Source organism: Panthera pardus, unplaced genomic scaffold (assembly GCF_024362965.1).
Source record: "Panthera pardus isolate Hobbes unplaced genomic scaffold, ASM2436296v1 HiC_scaffold_13, whole genome shotgun sequence".
Classification (NCBI taxonomy): domain Eukaryota; kingdom Metazoa; phylum Chordata; class Mammalia; order Carnivora; family Felidae; genus Panthera; species Panthera pardus.
The window spans coordinates 24,747,358-24,763,669 of record NW_026526688.1 but is presented as its reverse complement, the minus strand read 5'-3'; the positions used below and the strand labels follow the sequence as shown (position 1 = coordinate 24,763,669).

Here is a 16,312-nt window from a genome sequence, read left to right as displayed (position 1 = left end):
TTAATAGCAAACTCCTTTATGTTTTATTTTTTAATTAAAACATTGAAACGCAGGAATCTATCGCATGCTGCAAATAAGACAGAAAAAGAGTTCATATACCAGAGACATGTATATTATAGATTACTTTGGATGTACTCAGATCTCTGCTAAAAGGTCACCTATAAAAGGGTTTTCTTAACCACTCCATGAAAATAACACTAATCCATTAATCTCTCTTTGACAGCTTTACTTTTCTCTATAGTACCAGTCCCTTCCTAACATTGTATTAAGCGTGCATTCCTTCATTGTTTGCCTCTCTTACTTGCAAGGTCGATCTATAGCTGTCTTTGGTTCACAGCTGCAGAACAGTGCATAAAATTGTGCCACTGCTTGGTGCACGAAATCGTGTTCTTCCTTCGCCAGTAGGTATGTCTCTCCCCTCTACTCTGGTACAAGTGTCACCCTCCAGCAAAGCCCAGTGCATTCACTTCACCCTCCATAGAAAAGGTTCTCCTTATTGGTTCTCCCATAGACACGTATTATTATATTTTATTTTGTTCCTTAGTTGATGCTATTTTATAGTCCTATTTATATCTGCCTTTATATACTAAATTATATCCTCCTGGAAGATAGAATCATACCTGAAATTTTTTATAACTTCACAGTGTTTCACTCTGCAACATGCAGTTTCCACATAATGTACAAATGGTGGTGGAATAAATGAGTAGATCGGAAAGCATAGGGATGATTGAATTCACCAACAACATTCGAGTTAAAGTGTCATTAAAACTTTCATTTGTAGGTGTCAAATATTGAAATTTATCACCCCGTAATTACTTCTTTAAGGGTTACATAATTACTGCTGTGCTCCCGTTCTCATTTTTTTAAGGAGACTTTTTTTTTCCTGATAGGAAAGTTAAAAGCACACAAATCTAAGCAGAAGGAAAGGACATATTTTGGGGTAGAGAGGCTGGGCCTCCTTTCTCCTGGCTCTGTGTCCCCTTGTTGAGCGACCTGAGTGAGTGTACCACCAACTAGTGACATAGTCTGGGCTCTTTAGTTCACTTCTCCCCAGGTACCGAGGGATGACTTCTCTACTGGATGGGTTTAAGAGAGGAACTGGGCTCGCACTTTCCTCACTTCGTTTTAGAAGCTAGCATGCTTTCAGAAAGCGGAAATCTCAGCTTTGCCGGAAACATGTTACCGGGCGAGCTCTGGGACAGCCGGGTTTAGGTCTGCATGTTTGCAGAGGAGTTGGCTCCGAGGAAACACCAGGAGCTGGTATTTCGTCCAGAGAGCCACGGACAAATAAATAAGACGATGGAGGGTGGAAATGGAAAGCTAACGAACGTGGGCTGAAGAGGCTCCTGTGGGATGGGACCGGAAGACACTGTGAGTGGTTCATTTATTAGTAAGCACAGAAATCCACGTGGCTGGTTAGCCCTGGCAGTTTGGCGCAGCTTTGCTGACACAGTTTCTGCAGCTATGGAGCCCCGCTCGTTTCTACAGCTACGGAACTGGTCATCCCCCTGCCCCTGCCTGCAGCCTGAGGGAACAGCTGTGGAGAGTGGCGGTTTCTGTACAGGCAGGGCGTGCAGGTGGCAGCTGTGGACACAAGCACAGCTGTGGAGGCCTCAACCATTTGGCCTGATGTGAGCAGAGCAGCAAACCACCCCCCCCCCCCGCCATGTTCTCCAATCTCTACTCTTGAAAGCTTGTCCTCAGAGGACAATACTTAATTCCGTGAACTTCTGAGATTCAGACTGTACCCTCACCCGTTTAGGGGACGTATATTTTATTAATAACTTTAAATGCGTGGGGCTTTTGGAAATGATATTGTCTTGGCTTGAGATAGAAAAAATAAATCGTGAGGTGAAAAGAGGTGTTTCACGTCGACCCTTTCCAGCCCAGCTTTGCCAGGTTTCCGCAGCATGTTTGTGAGACCCTCAGGGACCTCGGGAACAAGTCCCTGCGCACCTGGAAAACTCCTTGCTGTCTGCTGGCCACCATGAGTTTTCTTGCAGAGCAAAGCACCAGCTAAGAGGCAAGCGAGTCCCGGGCAAACCAGCTTGCGCCAAGACGGAGCCCAGTACTGAACTTTCACTGACTTTCCCCCCCTCATTATGATACTAAAAATCATGCCCAGGGGTGGAGATTTAACGTGGTAATTAAACGCGAGCAACACTTGAAGAAGCAGGACCCTTAAGCGCACAGGTGCTTCCACTCCACCCTCTTTCCAAAACCTGCTTCTTTAAAATATTCTCCCTGACCTCTCCTCGGAGAGTCAGCCTGGCCATTGCTTCGTTTTTGCCGCCTCCCTGGTGCTCCAGTCTCAGGAGCATGTGCTTTTTCATCTCGGGTCCGGCCCGATTTCCATCATTGCTGGACCCAAGGACCGGAGTCCATCTGTGGACCAGGAAGGGGCCCTAAGATGAGACGCGACCCAGTAGAACTAGGGACGCTAGACCCGGACCAAGGCCCACGACTGAAGGGCCGCCAGGCCTCTCTGGTCGGGGACTGGTAGGTCTCCAGCCTCCCCTTTTCCTCACTGCTCCTCAGGCAATGCTCTGGCCCCATCCCTTCACCCCTGTCAGGATTTTCTTTTCTATCTTCTCTTAGCATTTTTGTTTGCTCCCGTGTCTTCCTTCAACAGAAGGACGTAATCTCAGTGACCAGACTGCACCAGGGCTCCGCCCCTCACAGGTGGCAGGGACCTGTCCCAGGCCCTGCAGGTGCAGCCGGCCTGGGCCTTCAGAAGGTAGTTGACGCCACCCACAGACTTGGAGCATTTGAAGCCTCCCACCGGAGCAGGAGCCCCCTGGTTCTTATCTTTGCTACCAGTACCTTTGGAAAAAGGGACTCCCATTTAGGTCCGTTTGAGCGGTGATTTTGGGAGATTCCCTCCAGGACCGATTAACCCGGTAAGGGGCTAGAGTTCCTGGGCTAGAGTTAGAGTCCGCTTTTGGGCTTCCTTTTCTTTGTCCCTCTGTCTTTTTTTTAAAACCACCTTTTCTCCCCTCTGGGAGGTCCCTGATTTGTAACTTTGTTTGAAAACCTATTTACTTTTGGGGTTGCCTGGATGGCCCAGTGGTTTAAGCATCAGAACTCTTGATTTCAGCTCATGATCTCACCGTTCGGGAGCTTGAGTCCTACATCTGGCTCTGTGCTGACAGCGCCGAGCCTGCTTGGGGCTCTCTTTCTCTCAAAATAAATAAACTTTTAAACCTGTTTACTTTTGGTATCTGTGTACTCAACTGTGGACTTAGACCTGCCTCATTTAAAATTTAAAATGGACTATTCCAAACATGAAGAGTAAACCCCCCCTTTCAGTCCCCACGAGACTAAAGCCATGCAGTCTTGCCCATACGCGGAACTTAAAAGCCTACAACTGTCTGAGAAGTCCTCTCACGATTTGTAGTTGAACCCCCCCCGCCTTCCCTGGAAGCATTCTCTTCTTTGAAGACGGTATCCCCAGCAGCTATCCTAACTTGACCGGAATAAAACTTTTTCTTTTTTCCTTTCTCTTTAAAATTTTGTTGGACTTTGTTCATTTTGGGCCGACCTTTCCTGGCATAAGGGACAGGAGATTGGAGCAGCTCGGCTGAGAACCCCCGGGGCTCCTCTGGAACTGGCAATGGGGGACCAGCACCCACTCTCTGTGCCCCTCTGACGTCTCAGCACCTCACAGGTATGTCGGCAAAGACACCTGATAGCCAGACCCCCTCAATTTAAGCTGATGGTCCTGCTTTTATTTGAGCTGTTGAGGGTTACCGCTCGTGCTCTCCAGGTGGAAAAAATTTAAGGATCACGTGAGTCTCAAATAGGGCTCTTCTGACATGTCTAAATTAGTTTTCTTGTACACAGGATTAGAAAAAGCTGGCTATACGACTAAACAACCAACACCTAGGAAGCCGTTTGGTTCAATCAGGGGAGCCTCCCACTTTTGGGGAGGAACCAGGTATTCTAGGCTTCATTTGATTTATTTGTTGCTGCGGTTTTTGGTATCTTTGCACAAAGTCAGCTGTGTACTAAATGGAAAATAAAATATAATTAATGGATCCATAAATTATAATGCTATCTTACAGTTAGGTTTGTTTTAATAAAAACAGGATATTTAGAAATCGGGTTTGTCATGTCTTCTCCACAAATAGTGAAACAGGCTAGATTTTGTTTGCATCTTGTTTGTGTATATGTGTCCATATGTGTTATAAATACGAGATATTTTTTCTATCTCCAGATGGTATTGCTAAAATTAATTTGTAAAGGAGCTCTATGTAATTGGTTTAAAGGCAAGCACTTGTAAAAACTGGGCATTCTAAAACCACTCAGATAAAAACTAACCCGTATTTTTTTTAAGTTCACTAGATCTGGGATGAACTTCCTTACATTCAGGCCTATACATTACTCCATAATACAGATGCCTCACGGGAAGGGCCCCACTTGATGTTCCGGAGAAGTAAGGAGGAACAAAAATCTAAGACACCTGACCCCCTTCCCAGTAATCAGAATACTGAGGAAAAGGAGGAGGGAGATGGGGAGCGACTAGAAATCCTAAATCCACCTCCCCGAGTACGAGCACCAGAACTGATGTCCGACCCACTACCTGCTCCTGACCTCCCCCAGGGGGCTAAAGGGCAACCAGAGAAAAAACATGTTTGGCAGAAGGGAGAGACCAGAGACAGAGATGGAGAAATGATTGTCCAAACTTTAAAATCTGCCTCTGGCCTTGCCGGGGGCTCCCTGCCTTCTCTTCCTCCCCCTCCTCCTGTCCCCTCACCACCACTGGGGCCACTCAGGCTGCTGGCTCCTCCTCCTGTACCATCCCTGGGGCGTCCAGCACCATCGGCGGCCCAAGAGCCCCCCTAGACTTAAAGCGCTCACTTTCAATTTCCCCACAAGAGCACCAAGTAAAATGGACAGTGGGGAGCAAACAGATTGGCTCTTTAGTGGACACAGGTGCAACATCCTTGGTATTCAAGCTAATTCAAGGCTGTTGGTTTAATTAAAAACATGTCTTTCCGAGTTATCACCATCAAGCTTTCATTGTACCTGAGTTTATTACATTCATGTTGTATCTGTTACAATTTGTCAGCAAAAATGACTTAAAATAATGTTAGGTTTTGTCTGTCTCCTGAGGTTTTCATGGGTAATTGTTAAGAATAAGTAAATTAAATAAAAAGGTCTATAGCTTTCAAAATCTTTGGTAACCTAAAACTTTAAAGCTTTGCTAGGTTAAGTGATACATTGGGTTAAGTTCATTGGGAATCTGGATCTTTTCAAAATAAGATAAAATACTAACACGTTAATTGCTAAACAGATTCATCTGCTTTTGGCTTATTACAAAAAAACTAAAGATAAATTTGAATCTGTTGGTAAACATGTTTTATGCTATATTAAATGATTGTACCATAAAAAAGTTCATGTTTTTAAAAATTATGAAATGTATTTGTATATTTCCAAAAAATTTGTAAATTGCCAAAAGTGAAGAAAATACTGTTGTAACAGACCATTCATACCTGGTTACTACCTAGTTTTTACTAGAAATTGAGGTTTCTAAGACTTAAAATTCTGATAAATGTAGTTGAGACTGCTGGAAATGAGAAGGAAAACAACACTGAATTTAAAAAAAAAAAGGAAATATGTTTAAAGAGGCATAAAGAATGAAGAAAATATTTTTGTTGCAGGAAGAAAGTAATTTTGTCCTAAGATGAGACTGTTTAGAGAGAGAAGGCTTAGGACAAAATCCGAATGAAAAAGAAAGCTGCAGAAGGTTTGTGGAGAGAATCTTTGGAAAAGAATGTCATGTGGTCAGGACTAAGATTAGAATAGATGAGTTTTAAAAGTACACTGGTATAAAAATAAAATTTGGTTTTTCTATTAAAGAGACAAGGTTTTCTTGCATTGTTGGTCTGCTCTTACTAAGAAATTATAAAGAAAGTTTTTTTTTCTTTATCCAGAAAAATAAGATTTCATATTTGTTTTTGTTAGGTCTTTGATTACTTAAATAAATGAAATCTTTCAATATTAAAGGAGCTAAATTTTGCTAACAATTGTATAATCCTATGTATTTGTCTTTGGAATATTAAGATTTATAGTAATCTATGATCCTATTCAGGCATGTGCTTGTTTATACGGTTTGTTAAGTTATAAGGGAGGCATTATTAAACAAATGATAATAAACTTTCTTAGGTTATACTCTATGGGTCAATGTTCTAGAAATTATATGAATTACATGAGTGCAACTTTATGAATTAAGTTATTTACAAATAAGTATTCCAGAAATCATATGAAATCCCTAAAGCTTTAATATGTCCTGGTATAAGGTTGTCACTTGACATTTTAATTGTTAAAATGTATGTTACAGAAATAACTGGATTTCCTTGTCAACTACACTATAATGAACTCTCATCAGATCTTTAACCATGTCCATTTTTGAGTCTTGTCATTTACAGTCATTGTTCTGATGCTCTTGCAAATGTTTTCAACCTCAAAGAGGTTCATGAAAAGAACTTTTGAAAATACAGGTTTTTGACACCCTTAATATCATGAAACTAAACTAGGTAAGAATTTTTGGACTTGCAGGGAAAACTGTATTTAAATAGAACAACAATTAGTAATGGGGGCTGAATACATAGTTTTTTAAAAATTTTTTTATGTTTATTTATTTCTGAGACAGAGAGAGAAAGAGTGTGAGTGGGGGAAGGACAGAGAGAGAGGGAGACACAGAATCAGAAGCAGGCTCTGAGCTGTCAGCACAGAGCCCTACGCAGGGCTCGAACTCACAAACTGTGAGATCATGACCTGAGCCGAAGTCGGTCGCTCAACTGACTGAGCCACCCAGGCACCCCCTGAATACATAGTTTTTATAACTTTTTAAAAAAATACTGCTGGTTCACTAACATTTTTTCTTTCAGACTGCAGGAAACATGTTCTCCTATGATGTCTATGTCTTACAGAAATTTGATAAAACATTCCTTTGCAAATAAGTTAAGACCTTTCACTTTTCTCCCTACCTGAATCCTTTAAAATTCAGAAACTCTCAGTGAGTATTCTTTCATTCATGGCAATTATAATTGTTTACATAAGTTCAATAAGAATTCATTCTTGTAACAGTACACCCTTGGAAACACTGACTATATCACCAACGTCATAGTTGAGAAAGGTATGGATAAACTGATATGACGAGACAACTTTAAGGAACTAAAGTTGACTTTATGGAGCCAAAAGAGCCCCTTGGAACTGTTGGCCTGGTACCTTGCTTACAGAGTTTCCAGCAGCCTTACGGGGTGAGTAAAGTCACTTCTTGGCAGGTGCAGACTCCTAAGGATATGTTGGGGACCTCAAGAAGAATTCACCCAAATGTACAGGTAGTTCAGGCAATTCTAATGGCAAGTGTCTGGCTTGACTTCTGGCCTGGAGAGGCTATTAAAAGTTCAAACTAAAATCCCTTACAGGGGCATCTGGGTAGCTCAGGCAGTTAAGTGTCCAACTTCGGCTCTGTACTGTCGGAGCTTGGGATTCTCTCTGCCTCTCTGTCTCTACCCCTTGCCCACTTGCTCGCCCTCTCTCTCAAAAATAAATTAAAAATAAAACTTAAAAAAAACTTTAAAAAATAAAAATAAGTAAAATAAAAAGTAAAAAGTAAAATTCCTTACAAAAGTTCCAGCAAAGTAGATTTAAGAGAACTTATGTGGTCAATCACTATTCTTGCTGTACTTACACAAATAATTAGACCAAGTTTGTTAAAACTAGACTTGTTTTTACAAACAAATTGGTTTTAGTTTGGTTATGTTTGATGAATATGAGGATGATTTTAGAGGGCAAAGTATGTTTCAATAACGTACCTTTTGTGGATGTTAGATTCTAGTTCTGATCAATTATCTTTAAAGTGTTTATTGTTTGCCTAGAAGACTGGTCTGGATCCTGAATTCTTCTGGTTTCCTCAAACATCTGGCTATGCCTCTTCAAACTATGGCTTCCATCTTCTTGCATTTTCTTGTCTTGGAATCACTAAGAAGTAAAACTGTTCCTTTTCCTGAAGCCTTGCACACTAAAGCTAGACAACTTGAGGTACATCTCAGAGAAATGGCCACGGTAGCTCCTGTGTAGACACTTTTCATGCCTGTTGCTCTCTGGGCCCCTCAAAAAGATCACCAGAGGATTTGAACTACAAACCAGAAAAAATGCATCAGATTGTTGCTGTCTGTGCCCACTCCATCTGACGGTGCTTCGAGCTTGACATCCAGAAATCTTCTCACTGGAGTAGTCAGGATTCAGAAACTGGGTTTATAATTTGCTCCAACCATCAACTTGTGTTTTTCTTTTATTGTCACAGAAATGCCTCTTATTAATTACCTAATTGCTGGTTGAATAAGGTGGAGTTTATGCCGTTATTAACAAAACCTATTGTGCGTATGTAATTAACACAGGAAAAATTGAAGTAAATACATAAAGGGTTTATGAGCAGGCATCCTGCCTGCATCGGCACAGTTTAGGGACAGATCTTAACTATATCTGGTCAACAATCAAAAATGCCCTCCCCAGTCTCTCTTTTGTTTCTGGGTGTTTGTTTGTTTGTTGTTTGTTTATATTTACCTCTCCTGAGACTGTTGGTGGCTATCCTCCTGCTACTTATTTTTGGTGTCTGTTTGACCTGTTAGTAAAATCTGTGTCCTCCAGGGTCCAACAATTCCAAGTCAAGCTAATGGTAGCACAAGGATTCCACCCTGTACCTCTATAAGAAGATTCAAATCCTGTAAGTCAGAACAGTCCATGAGAGATTTTTACCCAGCCAGGTTAGGACAGGGACAATGGCCTCATGCAACAGGAAGCAGTTTCAGAAAATGAGACCTTTTATCCTTTCTCCTTAAGAATAAGGAGGATGAAATCCCTCAGGGACCTTGGGAACAAGCCCCTGTGTATCTGAAAAACTCCCTGCCGCCTGCTGACTGAGATCACGTTTCTCATAGAGCTCCCTACGGGCTGTTGTCACTTCTCCAGAGCAAAGTACCAGTTGAGGAGCAAACCCAGTCCAGTCTGCAAACCAGTCTGCACCATCATGGACCCCAGTACTGAACTTACACTGACGTTCCCCCTCATTATAATGCTAAAAATCATACCCAGGGGCGGAGATTTAACATGTCAATTAAACATGCGATGCATGAAGAAGCATGATCTTTAAGTGCACAGGTGCTAATAAATCCCCGCCTCTAGATGCTTACATGGCACCCCTTTTCCCACCTAAGTTTCTTCAAAATATTCTCCCTGACCTCTCCTCAGGGAGTCAGCCTGAGGATTCCTTCCTTTGTGCCGCCTCCCTGGCTCTCGAGCATTAGCCCCAATAAAGCCTTGCCTGTGCGTTTACATTTGGAGTCCAGCCTCATTTCTATCCTTGCTAGGTCCAAGGACTCGAGTCCGGTAACAGGCTTGCTCGTATCTCTTTTCTGCGAAGGCAGTGACTGTGATACTGTTCACCCTCCATATTCTAAAATTGATATTTCTATTCTATATTGCCCATATAAACCATATAATCCATTTGTTCTAAAACTCTCCGTGGTACTCAGGATCACATGCCTGAGATTTTATATCACCATCCACTGTCTTTTCTGCACCAAGAACTCATTTATCCCTTTCTTACTCATTGAAATCAGGCCTATCAGTGTTATAGAAAATCTAAATTTGCAAAATAATTTTTTCTCCTTCCCCAGTGATCTTGTAATATGTTGTATTATTGCACTGAATGTGCTTTTTTTTTTTTTTTGGCTTGCGCTGTTTTAATACTGTCAAAGTTCCCCCTATATTATGATTCAGATCGTCCTCAGAAGTGAACTTGAAATTACTTGCAATATTATGTCTAAACGCCTAAATCTTCATCAGTGCAGAATTTTGTGTGCAGTTTCATTCTTAAGCATTTTGTCTGTTACTTTGTTACTTCAATGCCATATTTTCTTGATCTTAACGACTTCAAAAACAGTCTAAGGGAGGGACTTTATATCTATCTCTTTTGTGTAGTAAATGATCAATCCGCCTTTCTGTGCATAGTTAGTGAAACAAAGAGAAAGTTTTAGATAACTTCACACTTTTTCCTAGGAAAATTAGATATAATTTTATTCTACTATAAAGTGCTGTGCTTTCTTGTGTCTTTATATTATTAACATAAAAAATGACAACAGCTGAAAATCTCTGGCTATGATTTATTTATAGCCTAATATTCAATTCACAATTAAATGCTAACCTGTAATTGAATCCAAGGATTCATTCTGCTGATGCACTGAATTAAAGAACATAAGTAAAGTGCTGAATAAATAGGAACAGAACAGAGATTAATAACAACCAATATTTATTATGGTGTGATTCATTATGAATAATTTGAATGCAATAATTATCATGATAAAAGCAACCCTTCAAAAAGGATGCAAGATATTTAAGAAAGGTTTCTATCTTGTTGTGGTAGACAAAGTATTGTATTCTGTAACTGTAGTAGAAAGAAATCTTGAAAGGTAATATAGATATACTCTTAAGATATTAGGAAGCCTATTTCTAGATCATTTAAGTTGTAATATCTGCTAAGATGCTAATATGGCCCTGCCAGTAAGTTTGTTTATAGAAAAGTAACAAAATTTATAAGGAAAATTTATCGTGAATCAACAACTGAGATAATGGCTTAACCACAGGAACATCCTCCTTTGATTCTATTCATTTGTGCCTTCATCTTTACATCTGAAGACGTATAAAATGCTTTAGAGCATCTTTCTCAAATTATTCTTCCATTCTTTTTCTTCTCAACTTGATCTTTATAAACTTAGAATAAGATTAACACAAGAAGGAAGAAAATACTTTGGGACTTAATTGGTAGAAACAGTAAAAAGAACTGATTTAGACTTTCAAGGCTTTTGAGAGTTGTAGTAAAAATATATACAATAGGTGCTGTGTGTAAGGATTTGAAATAATTAAAATAGAATTAAAAGCAAGCAAACAAAACAGCAGCTACCAAAATGTCCAGGCAGATTTGAAAAAATAACAAATGAGAACCCTAAAAGGGAACAGCAAGATTATTAAAATGAAAAGCTCAGTGGAGGGATTAAATAAGAAATTAGATACTGAAAAGAAACCTGAGCATGTATGGCTGAAAGAATAAGCAGAGTGAGGCACAGGGAGACAGAGAAATAGAAACTAGGAAGGAGAGGCTAAGAGATGTGGAGGGTAAGGGAATGGAAACACAGTATTTCTTCAGAGTTCCAGAAAAGAGCCATGGAGCGGTAATGGGGAGTGGTAATACCTGAAGACCGAATGCTGAGGAATTTCCAGAAGTGACAAAAATGTAATTCTGCTGATACAATAATCACAATGTATATAGCAAATAAGGTACATGAAATGAACGTGTGCCTCTGGCACTCCAGTGAAAGCTGGCAGAAGGAAGATGAAGGGTTCTTCATCACTTCAGTGAGGGGAGGAAGTGAGTGATCTTTAATGGAATGAGAACAGATTTAAAGGAGATTCTTGGAGGAAATAAAGTAACATGGGAGAAAAATATTGCCATGTATCTACCTCCTTATCTAGGGAATGACAATCTGGCTAAGTAGTAAAATAACTTGTTTCATTTTTCTTTTAGAAGACACACAGGAACCATTTCTACAGAAATAAACATCCCAAGTAATTCCTGGAAGAACTTTCTGGAAGACCAAAAGAGGGGGAAAAAAAAAAAAGAAAAAGAAAAGCCTGCCTTTATTCTTGATATGATCTTGAAACTATGTTTATCTGTCAATTCTGAAACTACAGGAAGTTAGATGCCCCACTTATAACTGACTCATGAATGGAAGTCGTTCCCTAGAAAATAAGTGGGGCTTTGTTTTAAGAAAATAACAGAAGGTTTACCAAATTTCATCTTCAAGAAGTACTGTATTTTCATAATTTAAGCTGTTTTACGAAGCAGTTCATCATGTTTCACCTGGAGGAACATGCATCTAATTTGAGGAGCAGTCACGGGCCTCTGTGCCCCCTGGGAACTCACCTCCCCCTCTGTAGACTGCAGATGGAGCTCCTTCCTGCAGGTGGCCTTGAAGTCTCCCGCAGCAGCGCTGACCTGGACCCCTCGAGGAGCCTCCATGATCAAGGACCTGGTGGGTGATTCAAGCCTAAGGGTAAAACAAAAGACTCCTTCATAGTAAAAAAAAAAAAAAAAACAATTATGATGGACTAAAAGATAACATTAGTGACTAAAACAAACAAACAGGTAGGCATAAATAAAAATCTTTGCCATTTCAAAAAAAAAACAAAAGGCAAAACGAGTTTTAGAATCCTTTTTATTGCCTTATCTATTTTTTGGTTCTTTATGAAACTTCATTTGTTCACATCAATTATTTACTCTCATTTGTTTAATGATTTAATAACAGTTTCTTACGCTGTTTCCTTTCACAACGCACATGAAAAGTAGGTCGTGATAAGTTTACTTGTTTAAATCCTTTATATATTTTCAAAATTAATGATGGAGTTTTAATAAATTTCTACCAACTTAGCATGTAGCTATCAAGAGTCTCACAAAGACGAGAGAGCTTTAATGAAAATTGTTAATATTGTGAACTTTCAAGAATTCCACAGTCAAAATTCGGTAAGCCTGAAAAGTTTCAAAGTACTCATTACAAGTTTAGAAATTAATTAAAATGAAGAAAGGAGACATTTCCTACATCCACTGACCTCTACTGGCCCAGGAAAATGTTCACAGAATGAATGACATTATCCTGACAGAGAACAAGTAAATGAGCGGTGATCCACCTCTCATTTAATTAAATATGAATAAAGATTGCATACATTTTGAGGGAAGAAAACCCCAATGTTTATTTATATATTTATTTGAGAGAGAGAGAGAGAGGGAGAGAGAGAATGTGCAAGCCGGGGAAAGGAGCAGAAGGAGAGAGAGAATCTCAAGCAGGCTCAATGCTTAGTACGGAGCCTGACACAGGGCTCAATCCCACAACCCTGGGATCATGATCTGAGCCGAAATCAACAGTTCACCCTCAACCGAGACACCCAGGTGGCCCCCAAACCAACTGTTTTAGCTTGTTGTGCCTGAAAAGAAAGATAGTTGGGAGGCAGTTTCAAATTATCTCCAAATATAAAACTAGAGGCAAGAGCAAAAGAAGGCAGAACATGGAAGCTAGAATACAGTGGTAAAAAGCGCTAGTGTGATAAGATAAAGGACCCCTGATATGGATAAACATTCTGTTTATGGGGGAGCAACTCTGTGTGTTCCCCTTGGCCACACAACTTTAGGACAAGAGTCCCCTCAGGTTCACATTCACCATCATCCAAAGCAACTGGTTTCCTTTGAGGCAACAGATCCAAAGCTGTTTTGCGGGGAGAACCACATCAAATAGTTAGATCTCTGAAGATAAGCTCTCTTTCAGTAGTGAAGTTGAACTTAGACTCGAAAGTGATATTGAAGGAGTAGAGCCAGCATTTAGAAGAAGTGATTTTGACATTTTCAGTGTTTTTCACTCACCTAAGCAACTCTGAAACTATCATCTCTGTGGGCCTCTTGGGCATATTTATAAAACCCCTGGAGAGGTTAGGTTATATATATATATATATATATATATATATATATACACACACACACCTATATGTTACATATATATGTATGTGTATATATTAATATATATATGTCCCTATATGTTATATATATATATATATAAATATATATAACCCTATCTACTTATCTTCTACTTGAAACATTGTTATATTGTTATATATATATATATTAATAGATGTATTTTTTTGAAAAACAAAAGTCACATATTTTTACAGAGCATTTGAAAACCTGAAAATAAAATAATCGTCCATAATTTTTTTCACTCATAATACTCATACTTTGCACATTCAATCTACATTTCTGTTAAAATGTGTATTTTGTCATTGATTTCCCCTAATAAACCCCCAAATATAGACCATCTTGAGTAGTATATCTGCGACCACTACTATTTTCATCGGTTAATTATCCGCAACATTAAATGTAATTATATATGTTTGGATTGATGAACCATTCAAATAGAAGTCAGATAGGCACTTAATTAAAATGAGTTAATATGCATAATATTCATATTAATATTCTAAAATTATGACTCTGACTTTCAAGAAAACACAACTCAGTGAACTTATAAGTGGAAGGAAAAGCACACTTACTTTATCAAATAACTGATGTGGTTTAGTTTGTTTCCAAGGATAAGGGGTTGAGGTTCTTGTTCATATATTTGATAGCATGATATCTATGACATCCATATTAAATGTATCCATGTTTTTGTGTCATATTTCCATCATGTTTACATTTGGGACTAGAACATTAAAATGTATTATGTCTTTCTGGGCTTTTGAGCCTTTCCATTCTCATCTTTATTAATTATTTAATAAAATTTTTTGTTATATTCATTTTCATTTTAGACCTCAGGTATCCATTGCCAGCGTAGCCATTAAGCAGAGTGCTTTGCTAACACTTAGAGCATCTCTATTCAAAGAGGTGGTAAAGACTGAGAGATGGGTTTGGGAAAACTAACCAGCAGTAACCAGACCCAGTTTCAACATCTCTAAATTGAAAGTTATAAAGTTCTCATAGGACAATAAGAAATGTCTTAGGAGAATTAATGGAGAGAAAGATGGGGTAGGGTAGTATTTTGAGATATTGATGGCATTTCCTTCCCTGTCACGTCTCCTTAGAGTTCTGCCACTCACTAAACAGTATCTTTTGCCACAAACAGTGGAAGATGGATCAGAGAAGCTGATAAAGACCTTCTGAGTTTCCTAATCTTACGGACACTTTGAGTTGGAGAAAAACCTAGCCATTTAGTATGTTGAAAATGATTCAGCACATGAACGAACACATCAAAAGAAAACCAAAGTCAGTGAGAGCTTGCTGTGTATTTCTACCTGTTGAAGAACTGTTTTCTTGATTCATGGGGTAAAGAAGATTTGGATGGGAAATCAACAGAATTGATTTCAAATTGTTCTTTGTGTTCCTCTACTTGAGGCCAAGTTCTACATTGTAAGGCCTTTATTCTTCAGATGCTAGAGCTCTGAGGAAAGTAGGGATATCTCAGGACTAAGACGACTGAGGACAAGAGACCAAAGATTCTCAAAGGACAGAGGGGCAGTGACCTGTGGTGGAGGAATACTAAGTGAAGAGAAGAATGAGAAACTCTTGGCAAATGCTACTTTGGGTCATGAAGCTACCAATGACCAAACGTTGCCCCCAAATCTTTGACACGGTGTAAGCTCCTTGGTATCCTTATACAACCCCATGGAAAAAGAAGAGAACTGAACAGACTGGGGCTGAGTTTCTAATAACAGTGCAATGGAGACAAAACATGTAAATAAAGTTTTACAAGAATATTTTCATTTCTTGATATAAACTCAATAAATACATAAAAAACATTCAAAAGGTGGTAGCAATTTTACAGTACTGCTAAATCCTTCAAGTTAGGAAGTGAAGAAGACTTTGAATTAAACAGGATTCAGCTGTATGTTTTGTTAATCTTGATAAAACTAAGTGTGGTAATCATTAAGATATAATACAAATTTTATTTCCACAACCATATGGTCAATTAATCTTTGACAAGGCAGAAAAGACTATACAATGGGAAAAAGACTGTCTCTTCAACAAATGGTGTTAGGAAAACTGAACAGCAACATGCCAAAAAATGAAACTGGACCACTTTCTTACACCATACACAAAAATAAATTCAAAATGGATTAAAGATCTAAATGTGAGACCTAAAACTATAAATATACTAGAAAAGAATGCAGGCAATAACCTTTTTGGCATTGGCTATAGCAACTTTTTTTCTAGCTATGTTCCCTGAGGCCAGAAAAATAAAAACAAAAATAAATTATTGGGACTTCATCAAAATAAAAAGTTTCTGCACAGAGAAGGAAACAATCAACAAAACTAAAAGGCAACTTACAAAATGGGAGAAGATATTTGCAAATGACATATTTGATAAAGGATTAGTATCCAAAATATATTTAAAAAACAAAATTCAACACCTGAAAAACAAATAATCCAATTAAAAATGAGCAGAAGACATGAACACACATTTCTCCAAAAAAGACATCCAGATGGCCAACAGACACATGAATAGATATTCATCATCACTTATCATCAGGGAAATGCAAATCAATGGGCTATTACCTCACACCTGTCAAGTGGCTAAAATCAACATCACAAGAAAACAACGGGTGTTGGCAAGGATGTGGAGAAAAAGGAACAGTCTTGCACTGTTGGTGGGAATGCAAACTGGTGCAGCCACTGTGGAAAACAGTATGGAGTTTCCTCAAAATTTAAAAA

General features: G+C 39.0%; 1 protein-coding gene across 4 annotated transcripts in view; it reads right to left on the bottom strand.

Moving 5' to 3' along the window:
- Positions 1 to 16,312, bottom strand: part of SGCZ (sarcoglycan zeta) — a 1,075,859-nt gene that overhangs the window by 3,210 nt on the left and 1,056,337 nt on the right. For all 4 annotated transcript variants that reach the window (XM_053900919.1, XM_053900917.1, XM_053900918.1 and 1 more), the window contains one exon: positions 11,990 to 12,113. In XM_053900919.1, the coding sequence (XP_053756894.1) occupies positions 11,990 to 12,113 (124 nt within the window). The remainder of the gene's footprint in view (positions 1 to 11,989; positions 12,114 to 16,312) is intronic.